We start from the raw sequence: 25,179 nt of genomic DNA, 5'->3' as shown, positions 1-25,179 counted from the left end.
GTGAAATGGTCTTCTACGCAACCAGGGGAAACTGCATCACACTGCAAATTTAGCCGATGTGGTCAAGCATGGACAAAGAGCACACAACAAGAGCGTCCATGCAAATAGCTGAGGTTGACCTTTGCAAGGCGGTTCGGAAGACCTCTTTGGCAGACGGGTGGAGACTCACCTTGGGCCTGACCTCTTTGGCCACCGTACTGGACATGGCAGTGCTGGTTGTAGTTGTGGGTCGAGTGGATGCTGTAGCTGGTCGTTTGGTACCAGCAGCTGGGGTGGGTGCTTTGGGTACAGGGGCTTTTTTGATGGGGGCAGATGTGCTGGGGGCTGAGGTAGGGGTTGGACGCTTGGGGGCAGCTGTAGCGGTGGAGGCGGAGCTTGGCCGGGGCTTGGCGGAGCTAGGTTTGGTTGCCCCTGCAACAGGCTGCACGGATGGACAGCAAATGATGAAAAAAAAAATAAAAAATAATAATTAAATGGACAAATGATATCGGCAGTAAGACATAAGCAGTGGAGGCTGTGTTAAATGCAAAAGAATTGAATAGAACTTAGTTTATTATAATCTCTAGAGCAGTGGGTTTCAGGTCTGACCTGATTAGCTCGCAGACAGAAATGCTAATGCAAATAGGGTTGCAAACCAAGAACCGGTTCCGTTCCATTTAAAAAAAATATAAAACCCGAAGTATATTAATGACTTCTGGTTCCGCTAATGGTTCTTGAATGTGCATGTTTTCCTGCAGACAGGACACGGTGCTAAAACACTGACTGTGTTTCCTGCGATACCATTCAGCGACAATGCAACATCACTGCAAAGTCAGTGGTGTGAAACATACAGCACGACCAGTGTAATCCGATTTGATGACTCTTATGACATTAAACTGCTTTTGGCATATGGTTTGACATTGATATGCTTTCTGAATGTTGATTAATCTAAAACAAACTCATCAAACGAATGCATCAGCAGGTGACTCAATGGAGGATGGAGTAATGATGGATAGTTTTCACTCACCTTGGTCTTCTTGTCGGGACTAGTCAAGTCTTTTGCAGGTGCACTGTTGGTTACTGCAGGTTTGGCTGCGGAGGGTTTAGCAGCAGGTTTTTTGGCTTTCTCGACTTTATCGTCCTTCTCAGGTTTTGCAGATGTCTTGTCAGCTGATTCAACCTTTTCTGCTTTCTGCTCTACTTCATTTTTGTCAGTTTTGTGTTTTTCTGTCTTCTGTTCAGTTTTCTCCTTTTCAACTTTATCATTTTCTTGCTTCACATCCAGCTTGTCCTTTTCTGCTTTGTCTTGCTCAGTTTTTAGATCAGATCCGTCCTCCTCGGCTTTTACGTTCTCCGTTTTCAGCTCGGTCTTTTCCATATGACCTATCTTCTTGTCTTTGTCCACCTTTGGGGAGGAATCAGCCTCTTTTTTGTCTGTAGTCTTCTCAACTTTTTCGGGCTCATCTTTTATGGATTTTCCCCACTGATCTGTCTTTTCAATCTTCTCAACTTTCACTGGTGTTTTTACCTTGTCCACTATTTCAACTTTGTCCATTTCTTTGTTCTTGTCCAGAGATTCTGTCTTTTCTCCTTTGGCTGTCTGTTTGTCTGTGTGGTCAGATTTGTCTTTCTGCTCAATCATGTCCATCTTATGATCTTTGTCAGTCTTGAAGACATCAAAGTTGTCAAAATTCTGGACATTGTCCATTTTGTTCATCTCTGGCTTGTTTTTCTCAGAGTTGCCTGATGAAAAGAGAGCAGAAATACAGTCATACACAGTTCAAATTATAAACGTATCAAACATTATGAGCAACTCATGGCAAGACAAAGTATTTGCACAGAATATCTACTGTATGTTCCACTTAGCATCTTCAAACCATAAAACCCAAAAACAAAAAGTTGCCTTTGTGCCACTTAATACGACAGTAGAAAGACAACAGAAAATGATGAGATAGGAAAAATGACACAAACTAAAGAATGGTACCTAACCACTAGGCCACAACTCTGTGAAAAAATATGTGAAAATAGGCATTATTTTGTTTCCTGTGTGGTGGATTTATCAGTATAGAAATCATAAGCAAATAATTAACCGCTAAGTATAATTTTATTTAAGATCTGCTTCTCAGTCAAAACCCGACAGCATCAAATCTGTATTAATGCATCATATCTAACAATAATTCAGTGAAGACTTGGAAACAAATGAGAAAAGTACTTTTTACCTCTAATAACGTCTTCCTTGTATCTGGATTAGTTGTGCATGTATATGCAGTAATTATACATAGTTGTTAAAACGGTTTTCATTCACAGAATGCTACATACACAACGGGCAATTAAGAAATGTGTGATGCAGAAGTTTTCATTCAGGATCAAACCATGTGTTTCATTTTTTTGGGCATGAAGTGCAGGTCTAAAAATTTTGGTGATAAACCATTTTCCTTTAGTTTCATGAACAAAATATCAGAATGAAATTAACCGGTTATTAACAGTTACCAGCATTTAAAAATAAAGTTTTCACTCCGGAACAACTGAAAATCACTTTGTTCCCGTTTTCGGTAACGCTCTGCAAAAAACAATTCCTTCGTTTTTGGTTTTCGTTCCTTGAAACGTTTACAGTCCCTGGTCTACAGTGGATCACTGCAGCCACCTACTGGTAATAACTGTCATTTCATGTAAATGTGTGTATATGTGTGTGTATATATATATATATATATATATATATATATATATATATATATATTTTTATATATATATATATATTTTTATATATATATATATATATATATATATATATATATATATAAAAAAAATATATATATATATATATATATATATATATATATATATATATATATATATATATATATATATATATATATATATATATACATACACACACACACACACACACACACACACAATATAAAATGTGTCTATTTTATATAAAAATAAATTGTGTAATTTAGTCATTTAGAGGTAACTTAGGTCTAAATACTATTAAAAATATTATATATATAAAAAAATGCATAAGTTTATTGTTTTTACTTTAGTGAAGTTAGTATATTTCTTTAAAAAAATAAAATGATTACAAACCCTCCACATGAGTGTCGGCCGGTAACGAAGACTGCAGAAGGGTTAAACATAATATGCTCTAAAAATGAAAGTAAATCATGTTCTTTCAGCCTTGATATATATATATATATATATATATATATATATATATATATATATATATATATATATATATATATATATACATATATCTCATATTACACACACACACACACACACACACTACCGTTCAAATGTTTGGGGTCACTTGTCTGAAATGTTTCTCATGATCTTAAAAATCTTTTGATCTGAAGGCGTATGCTTAAATGTTTGAAATTAGTTTTGTAGACAAAAATATAATTGTGCCACCATTATATTAATTTATTTAATTACAAAACATTTTATTGGATGACTTGAAATGGATGACTTGGACCGAATAATTAAGAAAAGCAGCCAATAAGTGCCCAGCATATAGATGGGAACTCCCTCAATCATGTTTAAAAAGCATCCCAGGGTGATACCTCAAGAAGTTGGTTGAGAAAATGTCAAGAGTACATTTCTACAAAATCTAGGCAAAGTGTGACTACTTTGAAGATGCTAAAAAATTTGGCAACAGCTTTTCTCCCAACCAAACCATTTACCAGAAAGTTATTAGATTTTATAATGTATTACAGTGCATTAGTGTAAAGCTCTATCATTCACTTAATTATATCCGGCAGACACATAGTGAAAAGAACACAGTGTTTTCTAATAGCATTGCAATTATGTGATGTGTGACAACACTGACATCATCTGTCATGTGCTTCTAAATTTAACAACAAAAGGTAAATCGGTTTCCAGAAAATGCAAGCTCTTGACATAGTTATCTGTATTGTTACAAAAAGCATTTGAACACTTATTGTGTGACTATCATTGCATTAGATAATAAAATGCAAAAGGCATTTATTTGAAAGAAATATAAAAGCTTCTTAGGTTTGAAATGATGAAAGAATAGTGTTGAACATAAACGATGGTGGTTGTCAAACATTAGAGGAAATTGTTTAAATGTGATAAACTTCAGTGCAATCATTCCTGAGAAAAGCTCATTTGTTTGCAGATTTGATATTTAGTTATTTAATGAAATATCCTGTATATGCTTAATTATTTTCATTGCAACTTTGTTTTGAAGAAGGTTATTAAAATCTTTCTTTCTCAAAATAAATAAATAAAACTGTTGATATTCCAGCTGCATTTTTCTTTTGGAAATATAAGCTGCTTCCCGGCATGCAGAAATACTGAATATTTCAAAGACAGCACAGCATGGATTTCAGCTATTTGTAAGAAATATCTTTGCACCAACTAAGAACTCTTGCGTTAAGCTGATCAAATGTCACATGACTCAGATGTATCATAATAACAAAGACACCAGATTCACAATGACACAAAGCAGGAGATCAGTTGCGGTGTTTTTGTCAGCATAAAAAGCAATAAGCCTGAAAGTATAATCTTCAGTAGAATCACAAATCAACACTGAATAGACACTGAAAAAGTGATAGGTGTTAGTATAACAATTTCCTAAATAATTTGAATTAAAATCACATCAACTTAGCATTTTTAAACATGGTAAGGTGTTTCTGCAACTTCGGGCACTTTTGGCACTGTGGACTTTAAGAGTCATATTAAAACATTTTTCACACTCTCACTAGTTTATTAAATTGATCTACTCAATATGTCCGACAGTGCACGTTCATGCATTGCAGGAGATTTATGTAATTTTTTGTCATGAAAATTCCCATCTCAAATTCTGTGCTGGAAATGACATTTTCCATCAGCATCTTAATACTTAATTACTTAATCTAAATCTAATTAGAATAAAAATTATTGACTTTGTTCACATATTGTATTTTTTTTTGGTTTTATTTCACTTTGTTACACTTGTTGTGTTCCCGGTCAAAAATGACCGGCCATTGGAAATGAATGGTTTAGACTACAAAATACAGAAATATGAAGTGTTCAGGAGCATCCCAATCCTTTAGATGAGCACATATGTGGATGTGTGTTCCTCGGACATGTGCACGCACAAACACACACACACACACACACACAAATAAACACAAAAGCGCCCTCTTGTGCATCGTCTTTCCATTTTGGGGAATATTTCAAGCTCTATTTATCATATGTTGCGTTTGGGCTCATTTGAATCGGGATAGTCTGCTGTAAGTTATGATAAGTCATTGTCTACGTTATATGTATGATTTGGGAAGTTATAATTTTTATAAGGATTGTAATGTTTAATGTATGTTCTTAAATGTATGTTTTTTATATGTAGACCCCAGGAAGACTAGTTTTGCTCTAGGGCACAGCTAATGGGGATCCTAACAAATAAACAAATAAGGAAAACGTGACAAAAAGACACTTCTGTTTATTATATTTATGTGTCTATGGGAATTTCATACATCTAATACTCACTGCAGGTTGGCCACTGAGTGAAACAAATTTACTCATTGTAATCTACTAATTGAGACCTTTCAAATGATATATAACACATGGCTATCTCATGCTTTTTTTCTCTGTTTTCACCAACTCTAAATATAATTGTTGTGATTACAAATTTGTAAATAATGATTACAAAACAGTTTAATTTGTCTGCGAATTAAAAAGCATTATTTAAGAATTGGTCAGATCAGCTATATGCATTGTAAAGTCCAGATTCTAAGCTTTAAAATGACACCTATTTTGTTCAGATCAAGCAAGTGGTTTTTTATTACATAATTATTTATTTTACTTTTAATAAAAAATGACCCGGTTTAAGCTCAGTTCAATGAATCATTCTATCAATAATAATAGTAATAATAAAAATAATAATTATAATAATTTAATATATATATATATATATATATATATATATATATATATATATATATATATATATATGTTCAAAAAAGGAGTACAAACCTGTCATAATTACTAAACAAAATTTGAAAAAATATCGAATGCAATATCTTGTGATAATATATGCAATATGAGAGATTTATGAAAATCTTATTGGACCGGTCATTTTTGACTAGGGACACACAATGTGTTAGCACAAAACAAACACATCAAAAGGGTTAAACATGTAATAATTTGTATTTTAATCATAGATGTTCATAGTTTAATACTGAAAGTCTGGGTCAAGGCTAAAACAGTAAAATCTATACATAACTGGCATTTTAAAAAAGTACCAGAATTAAATGATGATGGCCTGGTAAAAAGTTTTCAATTCAGTTTTAATGAGACCTTCAATTTACAAAAAAAAAAAAAAAAAAAAAATCATTTGAATTAAAATAAATAATTGAACCCCTGGGACACGAATGTGCCTAAAGCTGAAGAAACACCCATTATCTATTTTTGCAGGAAATTCTGCAGTGATGATAATGCAACATCTATACAAGACACTATACAACACTGTATCTATACAACACTTTATTTATCTGGACTACCTTGAGTGACTGTATCTGGAGTTGTTTGCTTCCCCTTGAGGCAGAATGTGTTTTATTAAGACCGCCAATACAATATCGCACAATACTGTATATATATATATATATATATATATATATATATACACACACACACACACACACACAAAGTCAACCAGCCAAAAGGCAATTGTACAAGAAAACTGGCCCATTTGTGTATTCCTCACTAAAAATTACTATTAAATACTCTAAGACAACACTGCTAACTATTCTCTAGGATTGAGGTATAATGTGTTGCTATCTTTAAATAATACACTAGTAATGATGCTCATTTTAACCAATGCTCAATTCTGGAGGAGGGATGGTATCTGCAATGCATGCCAAGGAGTTTCTGACCTTGATTAGGTGAGGGGCGGATCTTTACTCGAGGAAATCAGGACAAGTATTACTTATGCTGACTGTCAAATGATCATCTGTTGACATTGAGCATGCGTTTGGCAGTGGCGTGATGATGCCGTACAAAGAGACCACAGATCACCTACCTCTGCTTCAGTCTACCGTGACATTCCTTGTCAGAGAGACCTACCATCCATCAAACAGCTTAAAAGACTGATAGCTGATCATACATCCTCCAATAGGATGCAATATTACACAAATATAAGCAGAAAAAATTACATTAAAACAGTGTGTGCTTTCCAAATTTTCCTGTTTTTACTTTCATTTCCTTGTTTCTTAGGATCATTAAATCAGATTCTGCCTCTCTAAATAAGCCCTCACTTTAAATTTGTCATTCATAAATTATCCTCTCATATTAAATGTACGATGCTCTCTATGGTGCACGATCTGCAGCATTTTGAAACCAGCGAATGACCGCATTGCCACCTACCCTCAAGTGTCACGGCAATTGGGTCGGTTTTGTCTTCTTCGTTGTTGCAAGTCCCATTAATGGCACGTGTAGTCACCGGCACAGGCAGAACGACTCCTTGGTCCTTGTCAATGAACGGCCCTTCCAAGAGGTCCTCCAATGGTGAAAGGGGAAAGCTACTTCTCTCCTTGAGTGTTGGGAAAGGGCCAAAGTGTAGATCGCCAAGATCGTTGCGAATGGCACCAGCTGAAAGAGTTGGTGGTGGTGTTGGGGGTTGATCGTCTGCAACGGTGAGGGAGCGTTTCATTGCCGCCGCATGCTGGCGGCGGGGCCCACCTACGGGTGATGGTAATTCGTCAAGGACGCCTCCACCAGGGTATTTGTCTGGGAGCTCGAGGCTGGCGGGCACAGAGAGGTGCGAACACTCAGACATCGCTCGTCTCATCGCCTTCCTCTGTTGCTCGGCTCTCCCCATGAAACAAGGCTCGAGATCTTCCTCTTCTTCGCTTTCATGCGATGACCCCTCAGCCTTAGGACGTGCACCTGTAACCTCATCTTCGCCCTCAAGGTAGCTGTCATTCACAATGCCAATGACACAATAGTTTGGAGGCGTATGAGGCGATTGCATTCTGGTACTCGGATCTGGAAGCAGTCCGGAGAATGAAGTCGGTTTGAGGGGTTTGATTGGCGATGGAACATCTTCATGACCTACAGGTGACTCCAGAGCAGGTGCCAGAAGCACCATTCCATTGTTGTCTGTCGTGCATCGTAACGAAGCTGTAAATTTTCCTGGAGATGCGGCCAATGGCGATGAGGACGAAGGGCTTTCAGGACTGTCCCCTGTGCTGCCGAATGACATGCTTGCAGGAACGGTTCCTCGACCGGGAACGTTGAGCTCCGAAGGTGATGCATAGAAGCAGAGCTTGTCTTCATCTGTAAGTCCTGTGGCCCGAAGGCCACCTCCAAAGGTCGGAGGTGCCCCCAGATCTCCATGCTGCCAGTTCCACCCCTGAGGGGCAGCAGGCGTGGACATTGATGGGGCTTTACATAGCTCGCTGTACTCTGAAAACGGAGATGCCGGCTGGTTCGAGAAAGAGGACATGCTTCTGTTCCTCTTTCTCTGCTCCTGGTTCGGATATCTTTGTCTTTTAGTCCTTTTCCTTGGTATTCTTCTTTAGTGTTACAATGTAAACGTGTGGATTTGTGCTTGAGTGAGAAGCCCTGGTTAAGGCTGGAAGTGCAATGTAACCAACTCCTTTGCTTCTGCACGGGCGCAAAAGACTAAGAAGCACTGAGGTCTGGTTGAAGCATCTCTCTCTCTCTCTCACTCTATCTGTGAGTATGCTGCCGTGACATGAATCACATGCCTCCTAATACAGCTGTTCATTTGCTGCCTGAAATCAGCTCCCTCCTCGTGTCGAGTCTAGAGATCCCCTCCCCTCTGCCTTGCTCGTTTTCTCCACGTTGTCCTTCAGCATCCATCTTTCTGCCCTCTTCTCTCACATAGTGACAAGCTACTATAATCCCTAAGGCCACATGTGACCAAAATAATGAGGATTGGCTTAATGAACACACTTTTGCACGCAAGGTTTGGATGCACACTCAGTGCTCGCATCTTTCCTAAGTGGGCAAATCTATTGAATATCATCATGGTGCTTTTTCAGTGAAACATATTCTGTCTGACAATTTTAGCATAAACAGTTTTTTTTTTCCTCCTACATATTTTATTTTTGTCTACCTTCTGACTTTCTTCCATGGAACACAAAAGGAGATTAGGCAGAATGTTAGTCTCAGTCACCATTCACTTTTAATGCATCTTTTTTCCCATACAATGAAAGCGAATGGTGACGGAGGCTGTCATTCTGTCTAACATCTTTTTTCGTTCCACAGAAGAAAGTCATACAGGTTTGAAACAGCATAAGGGTGAGTAACTGGCAGACTTTTCCTTTTTGGGTGAATTAAACCATTAACTACAGACAAATTAAAATGAAGATATTTTTATTATTTTATCATTATCATCATTATAATTTATTTAAAGTGATGTTCCTTATTCAAAAAGTAAAGCTATATCTACAGAATTTGAGACATGCTCTCAATTAAAACAAAGAAACATTTTGACTTTTATAACTATTATAAAACAATTAATTTGACAAATCAAAATAATTTTCTGTGTTAACGAACATTACGCCACAGATACTGTGGACGGGGCCTAACCTGTTTTGAACTGTAACATTCTTTTAAAACAGTCAAGAAATAATTTTAATTCATTTCATGCTTTGGGCATTGAAGATGTCACTCTGGCCTAGACGTTTCAATCAACGTTAAAAGTTGAAGTAACAAAACGAATGAACTACATCTCCTCACCCGTACAAACAAGGACTTGTCAACCTCTGCTGCCTTGTGCTTCACAGAAACCTGGCTGAGTGAAGCCATTCCGGACAGTGCATTACATCTGCTGGGCTTTCAGCTGTTCAGAGTGGATCGCATCGTGGATTTAACGGGGAAAACGTGAGGCGGTGGAACATTACATCAGTGAAGGTTGGTGTACAGATTAGGGATGTGCGCTACGACTAATTTGACTGTCGTTTAAACTGAAGTTTTATAACCAACTAATCGACTAGTCTAAAGAGAAACCAACCTTCAGAAAACAGTAAAAACAGTAAAAAAATGTATGCAACTCATTTAAAATACTTAATCTATTCCAAATCCGATGCTAAATTCCACTGAAAAGGGGCATTTATCTGCAACGTGCTCACCTTGAATTATGATCATTGTACATTAAATATAGAACATGACATGCATTCACTGAATCAACATTAGCGAATATTTAATAGATATATTTATTGAAAACAATTGAATGAATAGTGCAGGATCAATGGAACAACCATTAAAAGCCTGTTCTAAACGGAAATCACCAAGTAAAAGTTACTTAACATATTAAAACAGTCAGGACATTGTTGAAAATAATTAACAGGTAAGCCAAATTTTTTTGCTGAAAAGTTGCGCGTATTTCACGACGTGCAGTCGTGCATTAGCCATTGATCTAATATGACAGCTGTTTGGTAAAGAACGTCAACCAATAACAGTTAAGATGTAAAAAAAAAAAAAAAAAAAAAGTAGCTATAAGATAGAAAAAATATGCCTGTGATGTAGCCTACAATAAACCTAATGTATTCTAAACATGCCGTGCACACAGAATAAAAGATAGTTTAACCTGTTAAGCAGTCGGCACCTCGTTGAAAATAGCCTTCTTAATCAGCAGATTACAAAAAATGCATACCTAGTCTAAAACAGTTATTTTCTAGGCTACTAACTCAAAAGCATAACTCTTCTGATGAGTAAAATTAACACGTCGACATGGTCCAGTGAAAGACGGGACTTAACTCACCTAAGGTGGCTGTCCTGCGCTTGAAAAAGCTTTCTCAGCGGAAAATGCACAGATGTAAAGAAGACTCAAATGTGAAAACATCCTTAGGGACTTTCAAACATTTGGAAAGCCGGTTCCCGCACCACCGAAGTGATTTCATAACTACTTTGCTGAGTTTGCTTGTCTAGCGAGAGGAAATTTCCTGCGCACGCCACGAGTGAGAGTGAAGCACACGCAGCCTGAGGTGAAATTAAACTCTGTATCTGCTCCAGATATCCTCTTTTTTAAATAATATTTGTATTATTAATTATATTTAAAATATGTAACATTAATATGACAGTAATTTAAGTGCAGCCTCTGTAAAAATATAAAGCCAAACGTAAATGTGTAAAAATTATTATCAGTTTAATGGGGGGAAATATTAACCGACTAGTAATTCCAGTGTCGACTAGCAGTATCCGAACCGTTTAGTCGACTAGTCTCACACATCCCTAGTACAGATGTAACAACGTTAAAGAAGATGTGCTGTCCTAATTTGGAAGCACTCTTTATAAACAGTAAGCCTTTCTACTCGCCATGGGAGTTTTCCTTGTTTATTCTGGTGAGTGTTTATATCCCGCCACACGCGTGCATGAGTGCTGCGCTGCAACAGCTGGCTGATCAAATCACAGACACAGAACAACAATACCCAGACTCAGTTACTATTATTCTTGGGGATTTTAACAAAGTAAACCTCACACTTGAACTGTCCAAATACAAACAGCACATTACATGCCCCACCAGAGACAGAAATATACTGGATCATTGCTACACAACAATAAAGGATGCATATCGCTCTGTACCTCGAGCAGCTTTGGGACTCTTTGATCATTGTCTGGTCCATCTTCTTCCAACCCACAGGCAGAAATTAAAATCTGCTAAGCCTGTAGTAAGGACTGTTAAGAGATGGACCAATGATGCAGAGCTGGAACTACAAGCCTGCTTTGACTGCACTGATTGGAGTGTTTTTGAGGCCACAGAAATTGTTACATCATATATCAGTTTCTGTGAGGATATGTGCATTCCTACTAGGGCTTATTTAACGTACAACAATGACAAACCATGGTTTACAGCAAAACTCAGGCAGCTTCGTAAGGCCAAAGAGGGGATAAAATCTTGTACAATCAGGACAGGAACACACTGAACAGGTAAATCAGAGTGGCTAAAAGAAGATACTCTGAGAAGCTGAAAAACAAGTTTTCAGCTAATGACCCTGCATCAGTGTGGAGTGGCATGAAACAACTTACGAATTACAGGACTCCTGCCCCCAACACTGTAGGGGACCAACATCTGGCTGACAACTTGAATGTGTTCTACTGTAGATTTGAAAGGCTCAATCTCACACCCCACACCCGCTCTGACCTTCACTTCACCAAACACCAACACCTCCTACAACCTCTCTCCTCCCCCCTTCTGCTACTCAACCTGCACTTAATATCTGTGAAGAGGAGGTGTGCCGTGTCTTCTGAAAACAAAAGAAAAGGAAAGCACAGGGCCAAGATGTGGTTTCACCCATGTGTCTTAGATCCTGTGCTAACCAGCTGGCCCCCATCTTCACACAGATCTTCAACAGATCACTGGAGCAGTGTGAAGTTCCCTGCTGCTTCAAATGCTCCACCCTCATCCCTGTCCCTAAGAAACCCAAAATCACAGAGCTTAATGACTACAGACCTGTCGCCCTGACATCTGTGGTCATGAAATAATTTGAGAGACTGGTGTTGGCCCACCTGAAGGACATCACTGGTCCCTTTCTAGAAAACAGGTCTGTGGAGGATGCAGTCAACATGAGATTACATAATATCCTGCAACATCTGGACAGACCAGGGACATATGCAAGGATCCTTTTTGTGGACTTCAGTTCGGCTTTCAACACCATCATCCCAGCTAGTCTCCAGACTAAATTACACCAACTCTCTGTTCCCACGTCTATCTGTCAGTGGATTACCAGCTTTCTGAAGGACAGGCAACAGCTAGTGAGACAAGGGAAATTCACTTCCAGCAACTGTACAATCAGCACTGGTGCCCCCCAGGGATGTGTGATCTCCCCACTACTCTTCTCCCTGTATACAAATGAATGCACTGCCAAGGACCCCTCTGTCAAGCTCCTGAAGTTTGCAGATGACACTAATGTCATCGGCATCATCCAAGATGATGATGAGTCTGTATACAGAAGGAAGGTTGCACCAGACAGCCAGCTGTTCAGTCAAAACAACCTGGAGCTGAACACGCTCAAAACGGTGGAGATCATTGTGGATTTGAGGAGGAACACCCCAACACTGAACCCCCCTCACCATTCTAAACAGCACTGTGGCAGCAGTGGAGTCATTCAGGTCCATGGGCACTACCATCTCACAGGACCTGAAGTGGAAGACCTACATAGACTCCATTGTGAAAAAGGCCCAGCAGAGGTTGTACTTCCTTTGCTAGTTGAGGAAGTTCAACCTGCCACAGGTGTTGCTGATACAGTTCAACTCAGCGGTCACTGAGTTGGTCCTCTCCACTTCAATAACTGTCTGGTTTGGTTCAGCTACGAAATCAGACGTCAGAAGACTACAAAGGACAGTTCGGACTGCTGAGAGGATTATTGGTTGCCCCCTGCCCTCCTTTCAAGAACTGTACACTTCCAGAGTAAGGAAAAAGGCTGGAAAAATCACTCTGGACCCCACTCACCCACACTCACCCACCTTTTTGAACTGTTGCCTTCTGGCCGACGCTACAGAGCTCTGAGCACCAGAACCGTCAGGCACAGGAACAGTTTTTTCCCCTCAGGCTATCCATCTCATGAACAGTTAAAACTGCCCCATTGAGCAATAATTATGTGCAATTCACAGTTTAGTCTGTTTATATTTATCCAACACATCCTACCTCTTCTGCCATTACATGTCCTTGCACTAAATATAACAGATTTGTATTTGCACTACGTATATTATATATATATATATATATACACACACACACACACACACACACACACACACTCTATATGTGTATATTTTGTGTTATTGTGTATTCTATATATACACTTTATATCCAATTTTTATTCTTATTCTATATAAATATATATATATATATATATATATATATATATATATATATATATATATATGTATATATTATTATTATTATTATCTCTATCTCTGCCTTGTTGCTGTATTGTTGTGCACTGGAAGCTCCTGTCACCAAGACAAATTCCTTGTATGTGTAAGCATACCTGGCAATAAAGCTGATTCTGATTCTCGCTTTGTCAGCACACCTTATGTTAACGCAGTCCGACACAGCGTCCATCAAAATCAAAACTGTCACTTCGATTACAAAACCGATTCACTGCTGAGTCTAATTTCCTCCATCAGCAACTGTTGTTTCAGTAGAACATCCATTCACCACTCATGACCCACGTTACGTAAACACTGATGCTGTCAGCTGTTTAGAACGCTGAAGATGACAATAATCAGAAGATAGAGTGATGACCGCATTCAAATTACATTGAAAATCGAAGAATGATGCTCTGCTTCACACAATGAGTTAGCATGCTGGAGGACTTCCTGCAAGACATCTCGTCCTGTGTACTTGGGTATGGCTAGATATGCAAGTCTATCAGATTTTTATGCCTATATAATTGTCTGCTTGGTGAGAATTGTATGTTTGGCCACTTATAAAAGTAACAGCACACCTCTCCAGCAGCATGATTTGTGTTTAGTGTTAGGGTTGTTCAAATCACTAACCCAAAGTACAAGTAATAATAGTGATGACTGACTAAGCAAACACCACTAACAAAAACAAGATTTCTCCACCCATTTACCAAAACTGTCAGATTTTAAAAGCTGATCTGCACTTGTAAACTTCAGAAGTGTCTTATGTCTATGGGTCTGTAATGCTCACAGAGCGCCTGTCCAATGAATGTGATATATCAATGCCGCGTCCCCAAACGAGTGCTGTCCAGGCCATCAGGGAGAGAGACGCTATAGGGCTGATCTCTTCTGACCTCAAACACAAACTCATGGACCCCGTTACATAAACCAGAACTGAGAGAAGATGCCTGTCTGTTATTGTACTCACACTAAACCAGGGCGATACAGTATTGTAATTTTAGAGTAATTTTCTGAATTCCAATTCAAAGAAATTCAAGAGTCACACAACAGAGAATTTTCAGAAGTTCAACGCAGGTTTTGCAGCAAAACAAAATATTGCAAAATCAATTTTGATTAATTATGCCTATTTTTTCCCCAATGAGAAAGGAGAGAATACACTTTTCTCAACAGATTAGACATATACCTATACATATACCTATATACAAACATTATTTATATATATATATATATATATATATATATATATATATATATATATATATATATATATATACAGAATCAGCTTTATTGCTAAGTATGCTTACACATACAAGGAATTTGTCTTGGTGACAGGAGCTTCCAGTGTACAACAACACAAAAACAATACAAAAACAGCAGCAAGACATAGATAATAATACAAAATAAAAAATAAAACTAATTATACACATAAGTACAGACACACACATACACATGGTTTGTGCAAATCTAAAACAATCTGTTATGTACAGTGCAAATGTTTTTTTTTTTTTTTTCTCAGAGGAATGAAATGGCAGAAGAGGTTGGATGTGTTGGATAAATATAAAAAAAAAAAAAAAACTAAACTGTGTATTGTACATAGTTATTGCTCAATGGGGCAGTTTTAACTGTTCATGAGATGGATAGCCTGAGGGGAAAAAAAAACTGTTCCTGTGCCTGACGGTTCTGGTACTCAGAGCTCTGAAGTGTCGGCCAGAAGGCAACAGTTCAAAAAGGTAGTGGGCAGGGTGAGTGGGGTCCAGAGTGATTTTTCCGGCCTTTTTCCTCACTCTGGAAGTGTATAGTTCTTGAAGGGGGGGGGGGGGGGGCAACCAATAATCCTCTCAGCAGTCCAAACTGTCGTTTGTAGTCTTCTGATGTCTGATTTCGTAGCTGAACCAAACCAGACAGTTATTGAAGTGCAGAGGACGGATTCAATGACTGCTGAGTAGAACTGTATCAGTAACACCTGTGGCAGGTTGAACTTCCTCAACTGGCAAAGGAAATACAACCTCTGCTGGGCCTTTTTCACAATGGAGTCAATGTGTGTCTCCCACTTCAGGTCCTGTGAGATGGTAGTGCCCAGGAACCTGAATGACTCCACTGCTGCCACAGTACTGTTCAGAACGGTGAGGGTGGTCAATGTTGGGGTGTTCCTCCTAAAGTCCACAATGATCTCCACCGTTTTGAGCGTGTTCAGCTCCAGGTTGTTTTGACTGCACTAGACAGCCAGCTGTTCAACCTCCCTTCTGTATGCAGACTCATCGTCATCTCGGATGAGGCCAATGACAGTGGTGTCGTCTGCAAACTTCAGGAGCTTGACAGAGGGGTCCTTGGCGATGCAGTCATTGGTGTAGAGGGAGAAGTGTAGTGGGGAGAGCACACATCCCTGGGGCGCATCAGTGCTGATTGTACAGGTGCTAGAAGTGAGTTTCCCCTGTCTCACAAGCTGCTGCCTGTTCGTCAGAAAGCTGGTAATCCACTGACAGATAAACATGGGAACAGAGAGTTGGTGTAATTTATTCTGGAGTATAGCTGGGATGATGGTGTTGAAAGCTGAACTGAAGTCCACAAAAAGGATTCTTGCATATGTCCCTGGTCTGTCCAGATGTTGCAGGATATGATGCAATCCCATGTTGACTGCATCAACCACAGACCTGTTTGCTCGATAAGAAAATTGAAGGGGATCTAGAAAGGGTCCAGTGATGTTCTTCAGGTGGGCCAACACCAGTCTCTCAAATGATTTCATGACCACAGACGTCAGGGCGACAGGTCCGTAGTCATTAAGTCCTGTGATTTTTGGTTTCTTTGGGACAGTGATTGAGTGTTTGAAGCAGCATGGGACTTCACACTGCTCCAGTGATCTGTTGAAGATCTGTGTGAAGATGGGGGCCAGCTGGTTAGCACAGGATCGAAGACACACTGGTGAGACGCCATCAGGGCCTGAAGCCTTCCTCGTCTTTTGTTTCCGAAAGACGCGGCTCACATCATCTTCACGGATCTTAAGTGCAGGTTGAGTAGCAGGAGGGAGAAGGGGGGTTGCAGGGGGTGTTGGTGTTTGTGTGAAGTGAAGTGAAGGTCAGAGTGGGTGTGGGGTGTGATATTGGGCCTTTCAAATCTACAGTAGAACACATTCAAGTCGTCAGTTGTTGGTCCACCACAGGGTTGGGGGTAGGAGTCCTGTAATTTGTGAGTTGTTTCATGCCACTCCACACTGATGCAGAGTCGTTAGCTGAAAACTTGTTTTTCAGCTTCTCAGAGTATCTCCATTTAGCCACTCTGATTTCCCTGTTCAGTGTGTTCCTGGCCTGATTGTACAAGACTTTATCCTCACCCTTGTAAGCATCCTCTTTGGCCTGACGAAGCTGCCTGAGCTCTGCTGTAAACCACGGTTTGTCGTTGTTGAACTTTAAATAAGTCCTAGTAGAAATGCACATATCCTCACAGAAACTGATATATGATGTAACAGTATCTGTGAGCTCGTCCAGGTCTGTGGCTGCAGCTTCAAAAACACTCCAATCCGTGCAATTGAAGCAGGCTTGTAGTTCCCGCTATGCTTCATGGGTCTATCTCTTTACAGTCCTTACTACTGGCTTGGTTGATTTTAATTTCTGTCTGTAGGTTGGAAGAAGATGAACCAGAGAGTGATCAGAGAGTCCCAAAAATGCTCTAGGAACAGAGCGATATGCATCCTTTATTGTTGTGTAACAATGATCCAGTACATTTCTGTCTCTGGTGGGGCATGTGATCTGCTGTTTGTATTCGGGCAGTTCACGTGTGAGATTTGCTTTATTAAAATCCTCAAGAATAATAATAACTGAGTCCGTGTATTGTTATTCCATGTCTGTGATCTGATCAGCCAGCTGTTGCAGCGCTGTGTTCAAACACACGTTTGGTGCGATATACACACTCACCATAATAAACGAGGAAGACTCCCGCGGCGAGTAGAAAGGCTTACAGTTAATAAAGAGCGCTTCCAAATTAGGACAGCACATTCTCTTTAACGTCTTTACATCTGTACACCAACTTTTATTGACATAAAAGCATGTTCTACCGCCTCTCGTTTTCCCCGTTAACTCCGTGATGTGATCCGCTCTGAACAGCTAAAAGCCCGGCAGATGTAACGCGCTTTCCGGAATGGCTTCACTCTGCCAGGTTTCTGTGAAGCACAAGGCAGCAGAGGTTGAAAAGTCCTTGTTTTTGCGGGTGAGGAGATGTAGTTCATCCGTTTTGTTAGGAAGAGAGCGGAGATTCGCTAAGTGAACACTCGGCAGCACTGTTTGAAATCCACGCCGACTGAGTTTGACCAGCGTACCGGCTCGTCTCCTGAACAAAAAAGCCGCGCCTCCAACTAAAATGTCTAGCAAAACATCTGAATATTCAAAAACTAGGAAAAGATTGTCTGGTACATGTTGTCGAATGTTCAGCAGTTCGTCTCTGTTAAAACTGACTGGAAAAAGATTACTAAACCCAGGACAAACAAACAAAAACTATAAAAGCACTGAAGAGCTCCACACGGAGGCAGCCATCCGCGGCGCCATCATGATGATATATATATATATAGAGAGAGAGAGAGAGAGAGAGAGAGATATAAAGAGAGAAAGAGAGATATTGATATTTCAATTTATTGATTTTAAAATAAATTGACTTGGCTTTTCAGAATCATAATGAAAAAAAAAACAATTGAGCTACAACTACTAATAAACGTGTGTGTGTGTGTATATATACATTTATATATATATATATATATATATATATATATATATATATATATATATATATATATATATATATATATATATATAAAAAATCCAGTCTATTTTTTTTTTTTTTGTACTGGTGAGATCACAATTCTTGATATAATGTCAGGAGTTTACAGTTCAGGTTATACATTTGCATACCACTCTTGTTTTAGTTTACAAACCCCTTGCAAAATTAATAAAAATAGAATACAAATTAGTACTGCCCTTCTGAAGTTATAACAGAATATTTACATATATGCCACAAGACAAAATAATAACAATTTACACAAATCATCCTGTTCAAAAGTTTAGCTTAAAGTCTTATATATATACATAAAAAAAAAAAAAAAAAAAAACATCTTTCTTTAAGAGTTACGTAAACTTACAACCTCAACTGTACAGTATATGTTATATGTAGTTCATACTGACAAATTATATGTATACTGTAATTAAAAATTGCACGTATTGCAGTTACATGAATTTCATTCCATTTTAATTCCACTTAAATTTGAATTACAACTCTAAATCCTCAAATTAAATTTTAGAACTGAATTGGAACTAAAACACATTCTCACTTAAATTCTATATGGCGCACAACGCTGGAAGAAATAAGGACCTGTAGTGGCCATGAGGAAAAAACACATATGGCCTACTTATATGTATGATCTCTTAGCTGACCTAAATGTATATTTATGACGCATAAGGCTGGGAGCATCTTCAGCAACATGCTGTACAAGGGAGAAAACGCTGTAACAGAGATTTGAATGGCCAGCTGAAATTGAAGTCCAAGTCACAAATAAATGCATCCTGAATTTGCTGAAGCATGCACACTTTAATTGCACTACAAGATTTTTTAGTACTTGATGTTGAGATCCTAAACTTATCAGATAAGCAACACACAAGGAACAGAAGGCAAACGAAATCCATAAAGAGCTCCACTCCTCTCAAGTGGCATTTTATTGGAGCGGCTAAAAACATTCATCAATGTCACAATAAAAAAAAACACAGCTGAAGTTCAAAAGTTAGGAGAACTGAAAATGAGATTACTTGACTGTCTATCCAGATTCTAATTTTAGCTCCTCACCCCTCCTCCTAAGAGCCAACATTGTTTCCTTGGTACCCTTGCTTCCTTAAGTCTCCCGAGCAACTGCCTCCCATCGCCATGGCAACAGGAGGCTTGTCAATGTGGGCGATAACAGAGGAGTGGGTGGGGGTCTGCATCGGCATCGCTTCTGAAGAACAGCGATGTCCAAAAATAGAGCTCGAGTAAGGTTGTGTACTGTTGAGTGCTTTTGTTAAACGGCGGGCATTATGGGTAACACTATGGTGCAGACAAAACCAGCCCAAAACCAGATGTCTCCAACAGATGTGACTTTGTTCCATCACTGAAAAAAGCAGAACTTGGCTTGCCGTAAGAACTAAGCCACTTTAATGGCTACTTAATCTGCCACGCTGTGCCAAAAACATAGTCCTGCGAATTTAAGAAAAGAAACAAAACAAAAAAAAACAAAAAAGGCTTTTTTGTTTGGTTAGATCAATGCTGTCACAAAATTTACAGCAGAGCGCAGCCCCTGTAGAGCGTTCACAATCGTTAATCCAGTCAACCGAAAATGCAAAGTCACTCATTCTCTGTTAAGGAGGTCTGTCATTGCCAGCAGTGAGGTAAACGCAAGAAAGCATGATGAAAAAAACTTGACGATGATGTCCAATAGTTTGTTTGAAAGAGAAACAGACAACTGCAGGCAACTTTTTGCAGCAAAATTATGTCATCAACTGAAGCATCAATCAACCAGAGCTGTCGAACCAATGCAAGTATCAATATTCTGAAAAGTAACTAGTAAGCATTCAGTCATTCTCACTACTTAGTAGGCCTAAGGCGATTATTAAAAAATTCTATGTAATTAAAGCTAAAGTTTTTAATTTCTGCACAATTAGCGCCACGGGTCACTCAAAACAAAGAGGAAATTTGAAGCACTTTTGCAGCACTGTGATGTGCCATCTGCAGTGATTCAAGCCAAACTTCCACAAAAATGTAAGGAAGCATTTTGATCCTGACCATAAAGTGCTCCAGTTTCACTTTCAATTAGTGACTGTGCAATGGCAAATATTTTTGGTCATTGCAGTATTAATGGCACATAGTGACACAGAGGAGACGACGCCCGCTTACTATATTTCTGTGGAGATGATAGAATGAAGAAACATTTTTAAATACACGCAGAACCTCAAAGGTCTTCTTTCATGTGAAATAATATAATATATATAATAATATAATATATTATAGCATGATATAATATAATATAGCTTAATATAATATAGCGTGATATAATATAATATAGCTTAATATAATATAGCGTGATATAATATAATATAGCTTAATATAATATAATATAGCGTGATATAATATAGCATGATATAATATAATAATATAATCTAGCATAATACAATATAATATAATATAGCAATATAATATAATATAATATAGCGTGATATAATATAATATAGCATGATATAATATAATAATATAATCTAGCATAATACAATATAATATAATAATACAATATAATATAATATAATATAGCGTGATATAATATAATATAGCGTGATATAATATAATATAGCGTGATATAATATAATATAGCGTGATATAATATAATAATATAATCTAGCATAATACAATATAATATAATAATACAATATAATATAATATAATATAGCGTGATATAATATAATATAGCGTGATATAGCATGGTATAATATAATAATATAATATTTTATAGCATGATATAATATAATATAGCTTAATATAATATAATATAGCGTGATATAATATAATAATATAATCTAGCATAATACAATATAGTATAATAATACAATATAATATAATATAATATAATATAATATAATATAATATAATATAGCATAATATAATATAGTATTCAGGTTGGCTGGGTTCCAAAAATAAGTGTAAATGTAAAGTTGACCAAGACTAAAGTAAAAACAAACAAACAAAAAAAAAACATTAAGTATTTGATAAAAAAAAAAAAAAAAATCATTATTTAAAATACTATTTAATACATTTTAAAATATTTTTTTAAAGGAAATCATACATCTGTATTTTATTATATGATTCCAAGTAAAATATGAATAAATGTCTGTATTAAGGACACATACACCCTTAAAGGGATAGTTCACCCAAAAATTAAAATTCTCTCATCAGAATTTTTGAAGAATTTTATGTAGCTCATAATGACCATGTCAGTTAAGACACACGATAAACGCACCCTAAATCTAGTCCATAGTCCTTCTGTGCTGTATAAGTCATATGATAGCTTTGTGTGAGGCACAGACAAAAATTTAAGTTGTTATTCACTGAAAATCTTCCCTCTGCCAAAGTTGCAAAACCTTATTGTATCCACGTTCAATCTATGAAAGATTTAACGTCATTGACGCCATTGGATCTCATTGGTTCTCGCGTGTGTTGAAACTGAATGGCACACCAGTTCAATTACACCAAATGGAGAATGAGATTTCAGAGCTTTATCTTTGACAGAAAAAGAAAATAAATTATAACAGCAAATAGGTTTGGAACAACGCGAGGGTGAGAAAATAATGACGGAATTCTGATTTCTTGAATGTCACATTTGTGTTAAAGGGACAGTTCAGCCAAAAATGAAAATTCTCTCATTTACTCACCCTCATGCCATCCCAGATGTGTATGACTTTCTTTCTTCTGCAGAACACAAATGAAGATTTTTAGAAGAATATTTCAGCTCTGTAGGTCCATACAATGCAAGTGAATGGGTGCCAACATTTTGACACTCCAAAAAGCACATAAAAGCAGCGTAAAAGTAATCCATACAAACCCAGTGATTAAATCCATATTTTCTGAAGCAATATGACATGGGTGGGTGAGAAACAGATCAATATTTATGTAAATTTTTGATAGAAATTCTTCTTTCTGCCCAGCAGGGGGCGATATGCATGAAGAATGTGAATCACCAAAAACACAAGAATGTGAAAGTTAAAGTGAAAATTGACTGAGCAGGGAGGAGAATTTATAGTAAAAATTGACTTAAATATTGATCTGTTTCTCACCCACACCTATCATATCGCTTCTGAAGACATTGATTAAACCACGGGAGTCATATGGATTACTTTTATGCTGATTTTATGTGCTTTTTGGAGCTTAAAAAAGTTGGCACCCATTCACTTGCATTGTATGGACCTACAGAGCTGAAATATTCTTCTAAAAATTTTAATTTGTGTTCTGCAGAAGAAAAAGTCATACACATCTGGGATGGCATGGGGGTGAGTAAATGATGAGAGAATTTTCATCTTTGGGTGAATTATTCCATAAATAGTTTGACAATTTGTATCACAATTAATGGTCAGCCAAACTTTTCACAATCGTGACAAGTCCTAATACAGACAATTGAAAGAAATATTCCAGAATCAATACAGGTTAAGCTCAATCGACAGCATTTGTGGCATAATGTTGCTTGCCACAAAAAAAAAAAAAAAATATATAATAATATTGACTCGTCCCTCCTTTAAAAAAAATAAACTAAAATAGTAAAAATCTGTCAATTAAGTTGTTAAATTGGATATAACTTTACACAGAAAAGGTACACTGCCAGTCAAATGTTTAGGGTCACTTACTCACACTTTATTAATATTATTATTATTATTATTCTTTTCTTCACATTTTAGAATAATATTAAAGTCATCAAAACTATGGAATAACAGAAATGGAACCATGAGAATTATGTACCCATGGTTAAATCGTCAGCCCAATTTCATAATCGTGACAGTCCTACTACTTAGGTAACTGAACAACTGAGCTATCTTCCAAAACCTTGTGAGCTGCCTACCTAGAAAGCATTTTAAGGCATCATTAGCACACTTTCAATGCAAATTGATGGTCCAGTACATTTTGAGTCGAGCGAGAGCTATTTGTGTGGTACAAGTCGCCTATGAAGAGAGCTCCAAATCGGTCACTAATGAGATTTCATGTAGGTTAGGATGCAGCCTTAAAAGACAGCTGCCTACAGTATGTAGGCTAGTTAACTAGTTTTTGGAACAGAACTACAGGACATACTTATTTCTGCTCAGGTTTGAAGAGCTTGGCTCTTTAGATGCTAAAATGAGTTAGATTGAAGCTTTAAAAGCAGACGTTTTAAGGATGTCTTCTCATCAACGCTGCACCTAATCTCATCTTATCCTGAAACGTGCATTTAAGGAATTTAAAGGATTTCAGAAAGCACAAAGCAACAGTCAGGACGAATAAAGAAATCATCATCAACTACATTGACAACAGACCAAATGTACCTCAACTTTCAAAAGGCAGTTTAAAAGCTGCGCATCATATGTCATTTCACTGTTCCACTTTTCAGTTGCACATAAAGATGCTTAATGCCATCTGGAAATACAGATTTTCCTGTACAAGTCTATAATAAATGCTGGATTTTAACTCTACCCGCCAAAAAAGTGGAAAGTCAGAATACTGGCATGAACGGATTCAGTTTCCTGCATTACTGAGCAGACACTAATTATTCTGTTGCGTGCAGCCCGTTTGCTTTTCTCCCACCGCCCACCATTTGTCAAAACAATGAGATGCAGCGACTGCTGCAGTAACCATCCACAGGCAGCCTGATTTACATATTTGCATAATTAAGATCATGATACACCAGAATCACCTTATGCTGATCTACATTTTTTAGCTGGTCTGTTTTGGTCTAATGGTATCATAACTGTTCATCTAATTTCCTCAATTTTCGTATTACAGAATATAATTTTGAGAAAACATTGAGGAATATTAAAAGTGGTGATGGTAGTATAGCAAGTTTGCTACATCTTTTAGTATAAGATCTGAAAGATTTTCAAGATTTAATAAGCCACATGGCGGTCATGCTTGAGAGTAACCTATGGCCACTGTGTTACCATGGCAACATCAGATGCATTTTATCAGTCGCCATGGCAACTAGACAGGATCCACACCCTCCCCAGAGGCAGCATGTGTTTACGGCAGATTCGACGGGCTGACCTTTACCGCTCCATCTCTCTACTCGTTTCAATAGTCTGATCATCATAACCTTTGATTGACCGCCTCAATTTTAATTCAACGACGCACTAATGCAACACAACAATTAGGCAATTAACTCTTACCTTTCAATGTGGTAATACAGTGCATCCCGTTCCTGCTAGATGCAAATTCATCCTAAGTGTATGTGCAATTACAAAGAAATTGTCTGGAATTTAAATGCACTTCAACACTAACACAAAACCACACAAAAGCTTTGGGTGCTGTCACACTGCATTGCTGTCAAACTGCAGGATTCGACACTCACAGGGTGTTCAGTTGCGTTGGGCGCTGAGGCTGATGGCCCTGTTTGCCCGTCTTCACCCTGTGAGAGTTCTCAGTGGGATTTACTTGCATAAGATCCTCCCTAATGACTCCTATGTCGACAATGACAACCTCAGGAAACCTCTGGCTACTAAAAATACATCTCGCACCTGTTTCTAAACTCTGGCACTCAAAAATAGCTTTAGCGTACTTTCTTTAGGGGTGCTATATCCTGTATGAATCTAATATGAAGAAAAGAAAAGAAAAAATATTCAT

General features: G+C 37.7%; 1 protein-coding gene across 5 annotated transcripts in view; it reads right to left on the bottom strand.

Moving 5' to 3' along the window:
- The window catches only part of LOC127434805 (microtubule-associated protein 4-like), a 102,705-nt gene that overhangs the window by 17,438 nt on the left and 60,088 nt on the right, over window positions 1–25,179 (bottom strand). For all 5 annotated transcript variants that reach the window (XM_051687803.1, XM_051687801.1, XM_051687802.1 and 2 more), the window contains 2 exons: window positions 1,007–1,722; window positions 170–421 (listed from right to left, as the gene is read on the bottom strand). In XM_051687803.1, the coding sequence (XP_051543763.1) occupies window positions 170–421; window positions 1,007–1,722 (968 nt within the window). The remainder of the gene's footprint in view (window positions 1–169; window positions 422–1,006; window positions 1,723–25,179) is intronic.

Source organism: Myxocyprinus asiaticus, chromosome 44, assembly GCF_019703515.2.
Source record: "Myxocyprinus asiaticus isolate MX2 ecotype Aquarium Trade chromosome 44, UBuf_Myxa_2, whole genome shotgun sequence".
NCBI classification, from domain to species: Eukaryota; Metazoa; Chordata; class Actinopteri; order Cypriniformes; family Catostomidae; genus Myxocyprinus; species Myxocyprinus asiaticus.
The sequence above is the reverse complement of the archived record's forward strand: the minus strand, read 5'-3'. Positions and strand labels throughout refer to the sequence as shown.